General features: G+C 42.4%; 1 protein-coding gene across 1 annotated transcript; it reads right to left on the bottom strand.

Annotated features, from left to right (window-relative positions):
* Positions 1–478: 478 nt before the first annotated feature.
* On the bottom strand, positions 479–11,400 carry pdgfbb (platelet-derived growth factor beta polypeptide b). The gene is made up of 8 exons (XM_010735863.3): positions 10,692–11,400; positions 6,369–6,465; positions 5,386–5,442; positions 3,785–3,978; positions 3,524–3,706; positions 2,487–3,324; positions 2,252–2,402; positions 479–2,159 (listed from the first exon to the last, which is right to left on the bottom strand). The coding sequence occupies exons 1-7, from the start codon at positions 10,758–10,760 to the stop codon at positions 2,269–2,271; spliced, it is 1,572 nt and encodes a 523-aa protein (XP_010734165.3). The 5' UTR covers positions 10,761–11,400; the 3' UTR covers positions 479–2,159; positions 2,252–2,268.
* Positions 11,401–16,280: the final 4,880 nt, after the last annotated feature.

Genomic DNA, 16,280 nt, shown 5'->3' on the forward strand with positions numbered 1-16,280 from the left:
CTTCTGTCATGCTATTTCCTCTAACACTACCATGAGGTGCATTTCTGACCCCTAATTACATGCATTAAAGCACTACTGCGATTTAGTACCCCCTCATATGACTTGTGTACAAAAAGTCAGATCCCAGATTTACTCTTCGCTCAGTCGTTCATTCTCTCTTTTTAGTTTCCTCCGTCAGTGTTCGCTTTGGTCTTTTCTCTCTGGACCTTGGTTACATTACCTGCTTGCCCAGCTCCAGTTCTAGCACAACACTGACTCCACTCCCTCTTAGCATTCACCCCGCCCCAGGCCTGAAAACCTCCTTTTCCTTGGTGGTCCAAAAATAAAAATCTATTTCTGCATTTGTCTGTAGCACCTCACCTACTAACACTGTTAGCCCAGTGACGAGTTTCTATGAATTGCATATCGCTCGTTTTGAAACTAAATTCCTGGATATTGAAGGAAAATTGGTGAAAAGGAATAAAAACACAAAACAAAGTAGATTTAAGCACATTAGCTTCTTATACCCATATGAAAATAGCATTAGGTGGCAAAGTTATCACAAACATTCTGAATTTTTTTTTCCAACATTTCTTATAATAAAACAAAGACAAAATCAGTAACAGTTGTAAGTTGGCACGAAGAACGTACAAGCCATAGTTTTTTTTAAATAACTTAAGATGTTTATGGTTTGTGGATTATTGGACACAAAATAGCATCACCAGTGTGTTTCTACATGTTTGTTACTAATGGAAATACAAAGGACACAAAAACAATATCTACATTTGAAAAGTTTGGCTTTTCCTTGTCCTTTGCTTTTTTTGGTGACAGACTTGTTTTGATCCTTTTTTTTTTTTCGTTTTGTTTTGTTTGTTTCCTGTAAATGAAATGTCAAAAACAATAAAACAAATACAGTGGGGGGCACTTGACGACAAATATGCCGAAGGTAGGTGTTCCCCCCTCCCAGAGTTTAAAAGGAATGTGATTGTTTCTACCAGAAATGAATCATTGGAAGAGAGACACGTCTTTATCACAGAGAGAAACAGATTCTACATGAGCATTGAGATGCATGACAGAAGTGTAGGTGTGGACACAAGCCCATACAAACACAATACCACACACTTATGCATACAAAACAAACGCATGCACACATTTTTTCTGGACAAACACTGCATGATCCGGGGGCTCACAGAAGGTTTTGTTCAATCTCTTTCTGTTTCAACAACCCAGCCGTCGTGAAGCATCGTTACATATCTCAACCACGCCTGTCTTCTTGTTTGCAGCATTTGTACAGAAAGTTAGTCCACAGTAATGGTAAAGATAAATAAATAAGAAAACAGGTCACAAGTATGACGCTATCACCTACGATTCTGATAGCACCTTTTTTTCTTCACACCTGTGATGAGATTGTTTGTTTTCTAATCTGTATGATTCCAGTGTTTGCAATGAGTTAAATATAATTAAATATGGTTAAAGAGAGACCATCGCTGTCTTGCGGAGCTAATAAATGATATCAGGCCTTGGTACGGTAAATCTACACAGCTTCATCTTCCCAACACTGAGCCCCTCAGTGAAAATACTGCTTATTTTAAGTCAACATTACTTGTTCTTGAAGTATATTGATGATTGTCTCGAAGATTATCCAAACACAATACAACAGATTTATTTTTATGTCCATTTTTTTTTTCCACTTTGTAGTCCAGTCTGATTGTGGTTGTCACATAAATCAAGTCTTTCAGCAACAAACTTTGTCATTTCAACCCCCATATAGACTCAGTTCTGCCAACGTATAAGTGCAGTTTCTCTCTGTTGATATCAAAAACAAAGGTTTCCATTAGAGTTTTGAAATTGCACTATTTTCCACAGTTCTACAGCGATGCAGTTTCAGTCCCCGTCAGGTACTCCACAGGCCACTCAATACTTCATACCAGCAACTGTCGTTGTAGAGGCAAGTGTTCTCTTGACAAGGTCCACCGTCTATTAGTATTCCATTTTCTCCTTACCCTCCTCTTAACTCCATACAGGTGTAGTTACAGGTTCACCAGACAGTCATTAGTAGTGTTACGGAGGAGATCTCACAGGACGAGCAGGTTACTGACAAGTGAATAAATACTTATATGAAGGGAGTCACTCTGCTTCACCTCTGGATCCACGAAATACACCAAGTTTACTTTGTGTCCCTGAAGGGGGAGAAACATAGGAAGACTTTAAACTTCATGAACAGTGAATTAAATATAAGGTGCAGAAAAAGAGAAAAGTTCTGTGAACTCACCTGGGTTTATTTTAGTTCTACATTAGCATTGCTCTCATAGCTGCCTTGCTGATCCGTTTGCGATTCTTCCTCATCTTTTTCTTTGGACGGGCTGGTGGTCTGGGGCCTGCTGGAGCCGATGGCTGCCGTGTGGTAGTTGTAGATGTTGTTGCTGTCAGAACAGGATTTACATGTTACAAAACAGTTAACAGAAATCCACAGCAGATTACCAAATGTTCAAGTTTCAGTCTTTTACCTGGTTTTTGTGTTGTTGTTTGCAGATGATGGTGATGTTTACCATGAGGGTGATGTTCCGTCTCCTTTTCCTTCTGCCTTTCCTCCTCTTCTCGTTTCATCTGCTGCTGTCTCAGTATCTCCTTCTCTTGGTCCAGCCTCTTGTGGAGAAGTAGAAGCTCTTTTCTCTCCTGCTCCAGTTTTTCCTCCTCAGTCTGTAATATCCTCACCTCCTCAGGAGTCTCATTGTCTCTCCGCTTCTCCTGTTCTCGAGGCTCTGGACTCGGCTCTTTGGTTGGTTTGAACCTGATCCCAACTCTCTCATTGGTTGCCTCAGTAGGACTGAACTTGACTTGAGGATTCTGAGTAACAGGGTGAGAGAAACCACTCGTGTGGCTCTTTGAAAATTTGGATTTGTCTTCTTGCGATAACGGACTCTGTGTTTGTGTGCCTTCGCCCCTGCTCCTGTTCTCCTCATTAACTTTCCCTTCAGTCCTGTTGAGCAGCAACCCATCCCCACCTTCTACCAACTTGTTCTTTACCTCAACATTATCCACTGAGGAAACAGTCTTGTTGCCATCTGAGATCCTACCATTCTTCCCCTCCACACTCTCCAGATTCTCAGTTTGGTCTTTAGTCCCAAGGAGACTTGTGGAGTTATGTGCCCAGTGTGGACCATAAAGAATAGCCTCTCCAGAGCGAGATGCATCCTCCCCAGCAAGGCTGTACCCTTCTCCAGGCTGAGTGAAGGTGTCTCCTCTTGGGTTCCAGTGCTGCTCCAGGAGATCCTCCAGGTGGGCCCTCTGGTTCTGCTTCAGCTCATCCCACTGATGGAGCTCATCCTTGGTGTGCACCTTGACCTTCAACAATAATTCAACAAAATTCAGTTTAGCTCAACCCATTCCATTATTATTTATTATTATTAAACAACGATAATGGCTCATAAACTCTACAAGGAAGAAAGTTCAACCCACAAAGGAACATTGATTACGCATTGTGTACAACCTTTAACAAAACTCGTAGACTGACTGAAGTCACGTTATAGCTTTTGTATTGTACCTGTTCATGTCCTTGGCTGAGCGTCTGGTTTCGATGCTGGTGGCTGTGCTGTCTGCGAGCTGATTTTTTCTTGGCCACAGGGGGACGTGGAGCGGGCTGACATCGGCACTCCACGTGATCAACCACTGACACCACTGCTTTAGCGTAGGTGGGTCTTTTGTTGATGTACTCGATCTTCATGACCTGGGGAGGTTGAGAAGAAGATCAAGTCAGAGGCATGTTTTGACATGTGTGGGTGTTTCTGTGTGTGTAATTGTTTACCTGCAGGTATCTGGTGTGCGTAACAACAGGGACACACTGCAGGCTCTTGGCGTTGCAGCAGCCAGAGCAGCGCTGCACCTCAACGCAGGGCGGCCATAACAGGAAGTTCGCATTGCTACGGTCCAACATCCCCCTGGTTACTTCAACCACCTCTGTACGGACTTTACAAAGAGCCTGCTGAGCTGGCTGGGCATCTGAAGGATGAGATATGACATGAGTGTGAGCATGGATGGATTACAAAACAACGGACCCCTGGGCAACCTCCAAAAACTGCAGTTCCTCAAACGGCCACTAGAGTCTGGCTACAAAATGATCTCCATAAGCTTCTATAATAATATGTCCAACTTCACAGCAGAAATAAACATGTTTACAGCCTGGTACAAAAAACTGTTTTGGTCTCTATAACAAATTTCCCCGTTCATGACAACTGTGCTGAGGCTGCAGAAGCAGCACTGCCAAGATGTTGGTGGCCAGCTCACGTCAAAGAGATAATGTCCATATTTATACTGTCTATGACACAGACATATAAAAGTATTTTTGGGTCTCTAGATGTTTGTGCTTCTAATTTAGTCACTTTGTGTCTCTTTGTGGTCATTTTGCAGTTGTTTTTACGTCAGTAGTTTGAGTTTTTTTTAGCTCTCATTGTGGTTTCTTCATTTCTTGGTCCCTTGGCCTTTGCCGGTATCCCAGTTCAGTAATCCACCCATGAGTGTGAGTATAGTTGTACTTGTGTTAGTATTCAGAACATTTATATGATCTTTTACTCTATTGGACTATTAAGACAGCTAACCTCTTCCCTTTGTGGATATGCTTGCAGAACAAAACTAAAAGTGCACATGGGACTGCTCATGATTTCCCACAGAAATCTAAACCCTCCCAAGCTGCTTGGAGATCACCGTCTGGCAAATATGACAGGCCTAATTACATTAAATTCCATTAAGCTCACTCATTTAGCCGCAATGACTCAGCCGGCTTGTTTGCGCGTGCATTTATGGAATAGTACGATAAGAAGTTCTCATTGTTGAAGCCCAGTTTACCATTTTATACAAACTTGTTCCAGAAGCATCCAGGTGGATTATAATATGAATCATTCATTCAAAATGAGTAGATGTGCTCCAGCCTATTCAAATCTGACTGATTATTGCACCGAGGGGAACAAAGGACTGTTTCTGTTTCGACATACAAGGGCACAGATAAGATATCGAGTATAGTTTACATGAGGATTAATGCCGGGTCATTAGTATCTCCTCATGCTGAAGGGAATCCAGCAAAGTCACCCACACCGCTGTCGATCGGTGTCTAGTAATTCAGACATCTGCTTTATTAATGAGAAGGATTTTACCGTGTCACTAAAGCCATACTTTTCACATTAATCAACTCCCAGGAAGGCAGACTGAACACAGCCGCACAGTCCTCCACTAATGAGGATGGAGTAGTTTCACATTCATGAGGAAAATCAGGAATCCTCCATGGCAGCACTACGACCTTAAACTATTGCATAAATACACTTTTATAAGATCTAAAGAAGCCACAAGCAGTCATGTCTACATTTACATCTTAAGACGACAAGAAAAAAGGAAAGGGTTTGGGGCTCAGCTCACCAAGGCTCCTTGGTAGTCTATGACCTCCATTGGCTGCAGACGTGCCGTCCTCCTCATCTGAGACAAAACAATAAACAAATACAGCATTTGACTCATGTAAACACAGCAACTGATTTATGAATGGTCTGCTTTTAGCGCGCGGTGTATGTTTTATTCTAAGGCCTTCTAGCGCCCTCTGCATGTGAGCGTGCACAGGAAGATGGAAGAAACAAAGAGGGTGTGGGGGTAGTTCGTCAGGATGCATGTTAGTGTGCACATGCAGAGAGAGAGAGAGCGGGGAATAAAAACTTATAATTATTATTGTGTGTATTTTCATGTGTGTGTGTGTGTCTCCATCTGTTTGTCTGAGTTGGTTTTATTACTGCTGATGTTTGCAGGTCACAGTTAGGGTAAAAAAGTAGCAGCTTATTGTTGTCACGTTAGTTAGAAAACATCTTTACACAAGTCAGAATATTGAGTGCATTAAGTCAGTTCCCTCTGCATCACTGGCCTTTATTTATTGAGCTGTTGTTGGGTGAAAACAAAATGTATTGTATGTCTGCAGAGAGTGTCTTTCATGCTTTATTTTGAAAGAATCTTTCTCAACCCATGCAGAGATATCCTTTAAACTGGAGTTATAATACATAAAAATAATCTCTGTTTCTTTAAACTGGAGTTATAATACATAAAAATAATCTCTGTTTCTCATGAGAAATGAGAATATTTGATACTTTCTGCTCACGAATGAGCTCCGCGTACACAAAATTACAGATCCCATGTGTGTTATAGAGACAAACACTGTTATTATAACCAGATTGTTGGGTTAAGGCATACGATTAAAGATGGATTAGGGCAGATTTAAAAATGAAAATACAGAAAATGGTTGTTATAAAGGTTAAAATAAGAATGCGGACAGAACATAACTGTGTAAGGATCCATAATAACACCCCAAATATTGAGTCTGGTATGTGACAACAGGAGTATCAGAACGTGCTCGTCTTTACCTACGGAGTCAGAGAGCAGCAGCAGCTGAAGGTCCTCTATGGAGGAGATGGGGCTGTTTCTAACCAGCTCCACCAGGGCTGCAGGCAGAGGGTCCCCCTGAAACACATGAGTATATGTATATACATTAATATAAGAGAGCAAAGAAATAAAAATTGGAAAAGGCAGGAAACCATTTAGGCATTTCTTCAGCAGCTCACATGAGTGGAAGAATAGCTATTTGTGAATTTCCCGCCCTGTATCCATCCTGTACGAGGCATTACTGAGATTTACGAACAATCACAGCGAGGAAATGGAATACGAGTGCAGCACTTCTGCAACAAGTGTTTCTGGAAACAAAATCCCGTCTATCAAAAACCAAACCGAGATCACTCCAACTGACGAAGAAACATAACAGCTTGTTTGTGAAGCTCTACAGAGCTGTGAGGGCTTTGTTTACATCAAACAACTTGAATAATAATGTGATTTTTTTAATAGTTTTAGAGTTTTATTACAATATCAGGCCGTGGCTCCATGGGAAATACCTCCTCTTATATTAATTTCACCACATATTTCCACACCAAAAACCAAGCACCAAGCTCTGCATTGTGATTGTCTCTGGATTGACTGTGGGTTTAACCCCCCTCCCCAGTCATTAATGGGTAAGACAGCTGAGGACGAGGGGGGGTGTATTACCCAAAGCAGACACACAATGGTCACTAAGAGCAGGGTGAATGACTATTGGCGTTGTGTCTTCTCATCTGCTAACATTTAGGGGTCAAAGGAGTCAGGAAGGAGTCAGGAAGTGGGGGAAGGAGTCATACGAAGAGGAGAAGAGAAGGGAGGCGCATCTGAATTAAAGAGGGAGGGGGGGGGGGGCGGATAATAGATGAATAAAAGACGGGTTAAAATGGACAGGGATCAGACATGGGTCGAGACACTTCCTCACGTTGGTTTAAATGCTGTGGATAAGGTTGATTTGGTTTGTCAGCTCGCGGTGTGACGGAACCAATGAAGATGATCTCAAAGGGGCAAATGTGGTCTGGTTAGTGCGCCGGTAAAAGTAATGTTCTCATCTTTGTGTTAAAAATACACATTTTTACAGTGTAAGGCTTGTCCGGTGAACACAGCAGTGCATGTGAGATCCCATTCAGGTTCTGGAGAGTATAATGAATCCCTACGGGAAGCAGGTTTAGCCAAAGGAAGCAGCCATCCATGCATGAACATGTATTCTCATCCTGCCTATACTATACGCCATTGACTCTCGCCCATTGTTGCGCGGCTTTTCAGAGACTCACACTACACAGCGGGGAAATGCCTGCTGTATTACGCTTACATCTCTGTCGCAGGAGTCGCCGATGCCCCTGAGGAGTCATCATGAGGATTTCTTCCCATCCGCCAACGGAGCAAATCTGCCGGCTTGGCTAATTGTGTCTGATGTTAATTATAGGATGTGTGCCTTTTGTTCGCAGTGGTGCCTGCTGTCATGACGATTTGTGTCGCAGGAAATACTAAATAAACACTTGGGTTCTGATAAATAAAACAGATGTAAACACATTCGACACAGACGAAACACACACTGGTAATGTTCTATGTAAGTTGTTTAATGGTCTCTCCATTGAGTCCTATGATTCGTCCACACTGATAGTCCTAATGTAACGTCCTGCGTGTATCAATCATATAGTTTAAAATCCCCCCACCACAACAGTGACGCACGAGATGAAGCATTTCATTTACTTCTACCTGCGCCAAGTGGCCACTGTATTGTTCAAGTCAGGCTGAAATCCAAACATTCCCGCCTGAAACTACTTTTAATTCAGCCCTTAATACTTTTCAAACATTGTAGTAACCATAAAGTAGCGAGTGAGTCCAAGTGTGTGGGAAGTTGAATACTCTCCCATGCCTCGCTCATCTCCTTCCAAGCATAGGAAAGGGTCAAATACACATGAAAAGGCAAACGGGTCACATCTTCAGCCATTGTCTGCTCTGGGCTACTGTAGAAAATGGCGCCTAAACATGGCGGACTCTGTGGAAGAGGACCCGCTCTCTCTGTAGAGTCATTTTAAGGCACAAAACACAACTATTCTTATCATCGGGTGATTATACACCAATGAAAACATAGTTATGAATATTATATCATAGCTATGCGAATAGATCTTATCACACTGGACCTTTAAGAGTCGTTTTTTTCAGTGTAACAAAACAGGAAAAGGAGGACTGAACCACTTAGAAACTGGGGGTTTTCCTCAGACTATAATTGTACCATCAAAATCCAGTACTGTTGCATTACTACGTACGATATGTACGATGTCTCATCCCTACATACAATACATCAAGATAATAAAATAGCTGCTCGTATCTTTATTTAAAAAAGGATGAGCCTGTAATCTTTACATTAAAGATTCATTTTCACTGTGAATCTCGAGACTTTCTTGAAGCACCTTTTCCAAGAATTATATAACCAAACTTCTTCTCTATATTGTCCACAATGACATTCATCTTCTGATATCATGAGTTCAGGGAGTCCCGTCCACATTTTGACATAATCCAGCACTTATCACCTGAGGCGAGCTTCCAATCCCCTGAAGGTTTATTGGACATGTTGAGGAATGCCAGGTTCAGGCGGCGGCTGCAGCGGGCAGAGGAGGAGAGGGAACATCTAATCGTGTATAATTAGGGGGTCGAGTTTGCTGCCGGCAGCAGCAGCAGCAGCAGCAGCAGCAGCACACGTGTGAGCTTTCACATGCAGTCAGTTAAACTATGCCTGCACGTGGAATGTGTGAACAAACGTGGCTTTAATTAATTCTTTTGTCATGATCCGAAATTGGAAAGGCGCCTTGGCGACAATTAAGGATAATGATGAGTTTGTGTTAGCGAAAAAGTAAATTCCTCTTTGGTGGTCTGTGGAGCACTTCATATATTATCACCCACTGTCAAGACCTGATGTGCCTTGAACTCCTACGGTTCTTCAGAAAGGACGTGACTGAGCTGTACAGACTCCATCATTTCACAGCTGCCATACTATAAGTTCACAATTAGACACGGGGGGAATTCCTGGTTGTCTACCTCAAAGCTTTTTTGCCTACAAAAGCCATAAAATGAAACGACGGGGTGATGACAGGAATTCAAAGTCTTCCATCAGAACTGTGTTTCAGCCTAAATCTCATGGAAGACGCCGTGGATACGTGAATTACATTTTATATTGACTTTAATTGACGGCTAATGGGTTCCAGCTCCTTTTGGACCTTTGGACCACGCGACAACAACTAAAGCAAACTCACAAATGGGTTGTGCCCCTGTCTTTGTTGACTTGTTTAAATCTCCACTTTCCCATGAATGACTTGTTAACTGTGTGTGTTTTGACCCCATTTACTTTTACGACTGACTGACGCTGGCACTTCATTGTGGAGATGAATTGTCTGGGTTCAGAGACACAGATGAAATCTGGCAGAAATACAGATAAGATCCCTTCTATAGACTTTATTTTAGCAAAAAAGAGCCCAAGTTTATTCCCTTAAGTTGTCGTCAAGCCTCACTTGACCTAGAGAAGACCTTCAGTTAAGTTCTGACTTCCTGATTGACCTCGACGGTCAGAGTTTAGCCCATCAATCCTGAAACCCACTTCAGGTTTTATTAAGACAAGACAAGACGAGCGATTCGTGTTCATCTGTGTCATCTCGCCTCCCAGAGTTCACCCCGGCTGCTACGTGCAGGCCTCTACAGCGTGATGTTACAATGCGACGCTGCTCACTGACTTATGATTTATTAAGGCTCAACATCTGGAACTGGAACATCCATGAATGCATCGCTTTAACCCACGTGGAGCATCCAGCTGTGTGAGCCTATCGTGGCAGGCTGTGTTTCCTGGCTCATCATCACCCACAGAGGATGACCTCTGCATGTGTGTGTGTGTGTGTGTGTGTGTGTGTGTGCCCCTGGGCATCCATTCATAACGCCAGTTAATGGGAGGAATAACAGTTATTTTCTGCAAAGGATTAGACTGAAGCAGGTGCACCAACTCCAAATATTGTAAGAAGAATATTTTTTAAAAACACCTGGATTTGATGTTGGTGGTGTGTTTGCTTTGAAGGAACACATATTTTTATGATGTTACTCATAATTTAGGACAAAATGAGCATAAAATATGAGTCAAAAACGTGAATTAAAATCTTAATATTTAAAACAGGATGTAAACAGGATAAAATAAGAAGTTTGCATGCTTTTATGGTCTCTATATCCTGTCACAGCTCCTGTAAAACGTTTAGTTACTTGTAACGTGTAATATAGGAGTACTTATACCCGTTACAGTTGAGGTGCAGCATCTCCAAAAGTTCAGTCCAACTCACCTCGGCTACGCCAAACCGCAGACACGTCGCCAGCAACGCGAGCAGCAGCTGTACCCACGAGCTCATCATGCTGCCCAGCCTCGAGCCTCTTCGACGGACCGGGCATTTATGGAAGCGCGAGAGTCCCTCAGTCCTCAGCACTGCGCGCGGGGGGACAGCGGCTCGCCCTGCGGAACTGCGCGCGCGTAGACGGTCTGTCCCCACTGTTGACTCTTCAGTGGAGATATCCGAAGAAGAAGAAGGAGAAGAAGAAAGTTGGACCCCCAACTTTTAGTTGTGTTTTAAAAAAATATATTAAAAAAAACTCCTGTTGTGGAAAAATATTAAGTAAGTAAAGTTTGAATTATTCCAAGGATAATTTCTTTAAAAATCCACTTCTCTTTCCGCGTTAGTCAAGGCTCTCTTTAACCGTGATGCGTCCCAAAGTTCAGTCTGAAATAACGTCGCACCATAGTTTGCTGTCCTCTTCTTCCAAGGAGTCTTATCAATAAGCAAAGCGCTGTGTGGCTCGGTGCGCCTCAGCCCTGGACCTGCCTGATTACGCAGCGGTGATGGTGGAGGAGGAGGTGGTGGAGCAGATTTCCAAGAGTCTGCAGTTGGTCTGCTCAACAGTATCTCTCTCCCGCCCCCTGCCTGAAGAATGGGTGATAGTCTGCGTGTACAAAGAAGTGACATTAGACTAAAAAGGCCGCGCAGCACAGCAGCCGCTCTGAGCAATATTTCCTCTGTCTGGATCATTTATGCAGATATTTCTGACGCTCGGCCAAGTCCTGTGGGCTTGTCTGTTGATCTGAATTCTGTTTTTTTGCCACATGATCTGAAATGTTACCGCACAAACAGACAAATAATCAGCTGAGGGTGTGAAAATATCAACCTGGTGTCAGTGTTTATGAGCAGTGCTACTTTAAAGTGAGGTTAGTTCGTACTTAAGTACATTTTTAAGACAGTTTTCCTGGGTAAGCATGTATTCATCATGTATAATGTGACTTCTTTGCCCTTGTAAAGCACTTTGTGACTTTGTCTGAGCTATACAAATACATTTGACTTACATACTTGCACTATATTTACACAACTTTAGTTACTAGTTACTTTTTTAAAATAAGATTATTTACAAAAGACGTCATCAAGTTATAAAATATCATTATTATTGCAGATTAATCTACTCATATAAAGTATATAAAGCAAAACTGGCTTCCACTTGACAAACTACAACAGTTAAATGCTACATGGTTAATAAATATAATACAATACATTCTCATAATAAACTACTGTAATAACACGTTTCCCATGTATGATGGGTAATTATGTGTATTATTACAGACAGCTGAAGTGAGCTGAAGATACAGTTTCCATGTAAGATTATAGTATTTTAATGAAGCACCCATCCTTTACATTTACAGAAATTTACTGGCTACTATGTTGCAGTATTATTAAAGTAAAATTGTTTAAAATTACAGGTAATTATTGTGATTAGGGTACAGCAACATACTGTAATTTAGCCTTTTGCTTCTGTCATTTTGTCCATAGAGGCTGCTGAGCCCCAGATGCATTGCCCACTTGCCCAGCTCCGGTTCTGCCACGACACTTAGCTCCGCTCCCTGTCAGCGTTCACCGACACCCCAGGCATGAAAAGCTATTTCTCGTGGGTGATCGTACCCGGAGCACAAAGTTACACAGAGACACCATTCACCTTATTACAAGTCAGTGTGACATCAACATGATTTAAAATCTGTTAGTTTATGAGAGAAAAGTTACAAAATGTTGCTTTAAGAACAACAATCCTATTATCAACTGTCTCTAAATAATAATAAACCTTTTTAACGCTACGTGAGTTCACTGAAAAGTTAAAGATGTACGTGCATTCGCTGTTTCAGCTCATGAAGTTTCTGTAAAACAAAAGATGCTTTAAGCAAAGTCAACATGAATAACTCACGACCCTAAATCCAGCCTATTACATAACAGACCTTTATGCAGGTACTATTGCTGGAGAGGTCACAGGGATAGTTGCCATGCCAACTGACTCCTCTTGTTACCTCAGCATCACCACCGGCCTGGGCGATCAGGAAACAAAAGGTGTTTCTAAATATCACCGGAGTTATTCTCAGAGTCCTGACCTTTGACGGTCACTCATGTTTAGGGAACATTTCTGAACAATGCCTGACGGTGACTCTGCATGTTCAAACTCAGCCGACCCCGGGCCTCAAAAATAGTCCATCAGCCAGCCGACGTGGAGGACGTGTAATAATACGTGACGGGGGGAAAAGAGCAGGAAAGTTTTTATCGTAGAAAAAAACATTTTTTTAAAGGTGGGACACAAAAAAAAAAAACTGCTCGATAGATTCTTACATTGTTTTTGACTGAAGGCATTTCAGGCAGATTCTCACAGTTTGCTCAAACGGCACTGTATGAACAATGTCCCCAGAGTTAGTCTTCCAGTTCAATCATGGCCCGGTGAATAATAGGATGCCATTGTTTTTCTAACAAGAGTCAATGGAGGAAACAGCATGAGCTATGGAGCTATATTTACACTCTGTTTCATATTCGTATGTTTAGCCAAGGCCACTGGCGGGTAACAATTGTGACTTGGGATACGAGTCAATGCAGCTCTGAGGAAACGGCGACGATGTAGAGTGACCAAACTGTACGTGAGATATTTCTGTTTGTAAAGATGGAGAAGGCTAAACTGACGGGAAAATATGTAGAAAATTGAGGGTTTTAACGTGTTTTTGATGTTTCCTCTCACCTATGCTAACCTCAACACGTCAAAACATATTTTATTTCATGCTCGGGTTCCTAAAACAGGAGTCTGTGGTGTGTTTGGTTTCTAAGGGGAAAAAAAAGGAAAAGGAGGAAGAGGTGGATGAGGAGGTGGGGGAGCAGGTTTTTGACTAGAGGTAGGGATTTTCCCACCGAGACCTGCATTCACGTCACATTTTAGCAGACTTTCTCTCTCACACACACACACACACACACACACACACACACACACACACACACACACACATAAACGCTCAGACTTACACCTGTGCCTGTAACCTCTCACCACAATCCCTCTGAGAGAAGACCATCCATCATTCTCTGCAGAGGTGACAACTTAATATGAAACATCCATAAAAAATAATGTACACGCACCCGTGTTCTCTGCATACGCACGTTAAAGTCTAATATATGTATAGATACAGATAGATAAAGGACCAGTCAATCAGGCAAATTCACTGCATAGATATAAATATAAATATAAATATAAATATAGTTCAAGTAAAAGCCAGACTAAAATGACAAGTCTTGAGTTTGCTTTTCAATCAGCTGCCCTCGGGACTTTAGAGGTAATTAAAAGTCCACTACCCAAAGACCTGGAGGTTCTAGAGGGTTCATGGGTTAAAAGCAAATCTAATAAATTCGTAGGATTAACAGCAGAACCCCGCCGGGCTACGTCATGGCCATAACGCTGTTGTTGTTTTTAGTTCTCCAACAGACTTCAAACCTCACCAGGAGCATTTTAGAAGTGTTTTGCCCTCCAGACTTTGTTAACTTCCGGCCAGCTTGATCTACTCTGTGCAGATTAACACGGGCTTCTCGCGGCATCCATCAAAACTAGAACAGCCACGTATTCTTGGCAGAGCTGAGCGAAGACAAACTTACCAACGTAGTAGACTAACGTTGAAACACTGACTACAACGGCTGCGATTAGTTCTGGCTGCCGCGGCACACATGGAACGCGTCGCATTCGTGCCTGGTGGAATTTAGCCATAAGAAATAAATAGCATTGGCATTACTATAGTCAATTCTGGAGGTAATAAAGGCGAGCGATGGTGACTATAGTCAATTCTGGAGGTAATAAAGGCGAGCGATGGTGTCTCTGTGTTGGCTTGAGAGAGAAACGGACGCATTCTGGCAATGCTCTCACGATTCTTAGATACATTTCTAATATGAGGTTCAAAACTAAGATCTGAATCAAACGTATTGACATGCACACATATCCGAAATGTACACACACAATGAAGTTGCACACGAAGAGCATTCACACATGTTAAAGCACTGTCGTGTGGAACAGATCACACCCCCTCAAATATTGTCTCGCTGTCCCGAACTGACGACCAATTTCGGCATGAACGGAGGACAGAAGGCTCCTTATGCTTAACAATTGAGTGAGAAATGACAGCGCTCGTTCAAATATTTAAGAGCTTTTCAGAAGATCCGGAGAAGGTCAGAGCACCCTGAACTAATCTCCTATTGAACAATGACGGCATTTGATTTCATGCGTTCTTCTGTCGTTGGCTGAAAAGCTTCAGTGGTTAATTTGACGCAGTAATCGCATAGCTGGGCCTCCGACACACACTCACACACTTTTCTAGATGGAAAAACATGAATCTACTGTATTTGTGTTGTACAAAAAGGGGCCATGTGGTCTGTGCAGAGGTGTGTGCAGGTCTGGCTGCTGTCGGAGTTAAGAGGGGAGACAATTGACCCTCGATTAGTCGTGGGGATAGACTCTCTCCAGCGCGTGTCTCTGAGATAATAGAGGATCATGTAGACCAAATGGACTAATGGGAAGTCATTAGTTGGCCCCTCGAGCCTCAAGTATGACCGCTCACCCCGAGTCTCAGGTTTCCCAATCCCAGGAGGAAGAATGTGGCTGAATCAGACCAAAACAGATTCAGGTGCAAAGATTTATTCAAGCAGCTTAGATGTGGGACTTTTTATGTTTATTTTTTATAACCGTCTCTAAATTACATAGGTGCATTTTTCTGTTTCTATGTTGCATCCTTCACCTGGCAGGAATGAGCCGAGCGTTTGGCAGAGCAGTTTGACAGAGTGAAAGCAGCTCAAAGTCTTCATGTCTCAGCAAGGATCTGTCAACAGCAGCTAACGAAAGGGTCCGAATGAGAGAGAGAGGGAGAGACTGACAGTGAAGAATTGCTGGAATGCACTCTATTGAAACAAGGCCGGAGAGAGAGGAAGGTATAGGGAAGGAAAGACAGTCAGACAGACAGGCGGAGAGAAAGAATAGATTGAAACCTACAAAAAAACAATGCCACAGTAAGGTTGAAATATATTGAGCTGCATGTCTTCGATCCAGAGTGAGTGGAGTTTCTTTCAGAGTGCCTCTGGTCCAGAGCCAGCAGGCGAATTTACAGCCGTATAACTCTCACAGCTGATGTGGACTCTTTAAAACTACTTCCTGTACGCTAATGCCAGTCTGGTGCACTTAAGATCACGGCTGACCTCACATAAAATCTTGTTCTAAGTTGTAAATAAAGACTTCGTGAAGTGCAAAGAGGAAATATAATCTGATTCCTCCATACACAAGCATATGGACGTCATGCATTAGACTCATACGGTATGAATGTGTAGGAACAGACAGCACCGATGGTGCTCAAATATTAGCAGTGGTCGGGACATGTTTTCTGGCTGGATCGATCAAAGACGACAGTCAAAGCTCGTCATGTAACGTGATATTAGAACAACGTCTAAAGGGAAAACAACCTGAATCCTCTGACAAGCCGTCATTGGAAACCGTTTCCAAAATACTTGGCAGATGATTGAACCATCTGTCTATCATGGACGAACTTCTTTTCTATTCAGTGA

This window comes from Larimichthys crocea, chromosome XII (genome assembly GCF_000972845.2).
Source record: "Larimichthys crocea isolate SSNF chromosome XII, L_crocea_2.0, whole genome shotgun sequence".
NCBI lineage: Eukaryota > Metazoa > Chordata > Actinopteri > Sciaenidae > Larimichthys > Larimichthys crocea.

Bases quoted from the DNA above. Each gene is read 5' to 3' on its own strand.
- pdgfbb (XM_010735863.3), bottom strand. From the start codon at position 10,760: ATGATGAGCTCGTGGGTACAGCTGCTGCTCGCGTTGCTGGCGACGTGT. The intron at 5,443-6,368 runs GTAAAGACGAGC...GTTTTGTCTCAG, and splicing joins GCTGCTCTCTGACTCCGTAG to ATGAGGAGGACGGCACGTCT. The intron at 3,325-3,523 runs GTACAATACAAA...TTATTGTTGAAG, and splicing joins TCAGCCAAGGACATGAACAG to GTCAAGGTGCACACCAAGGA.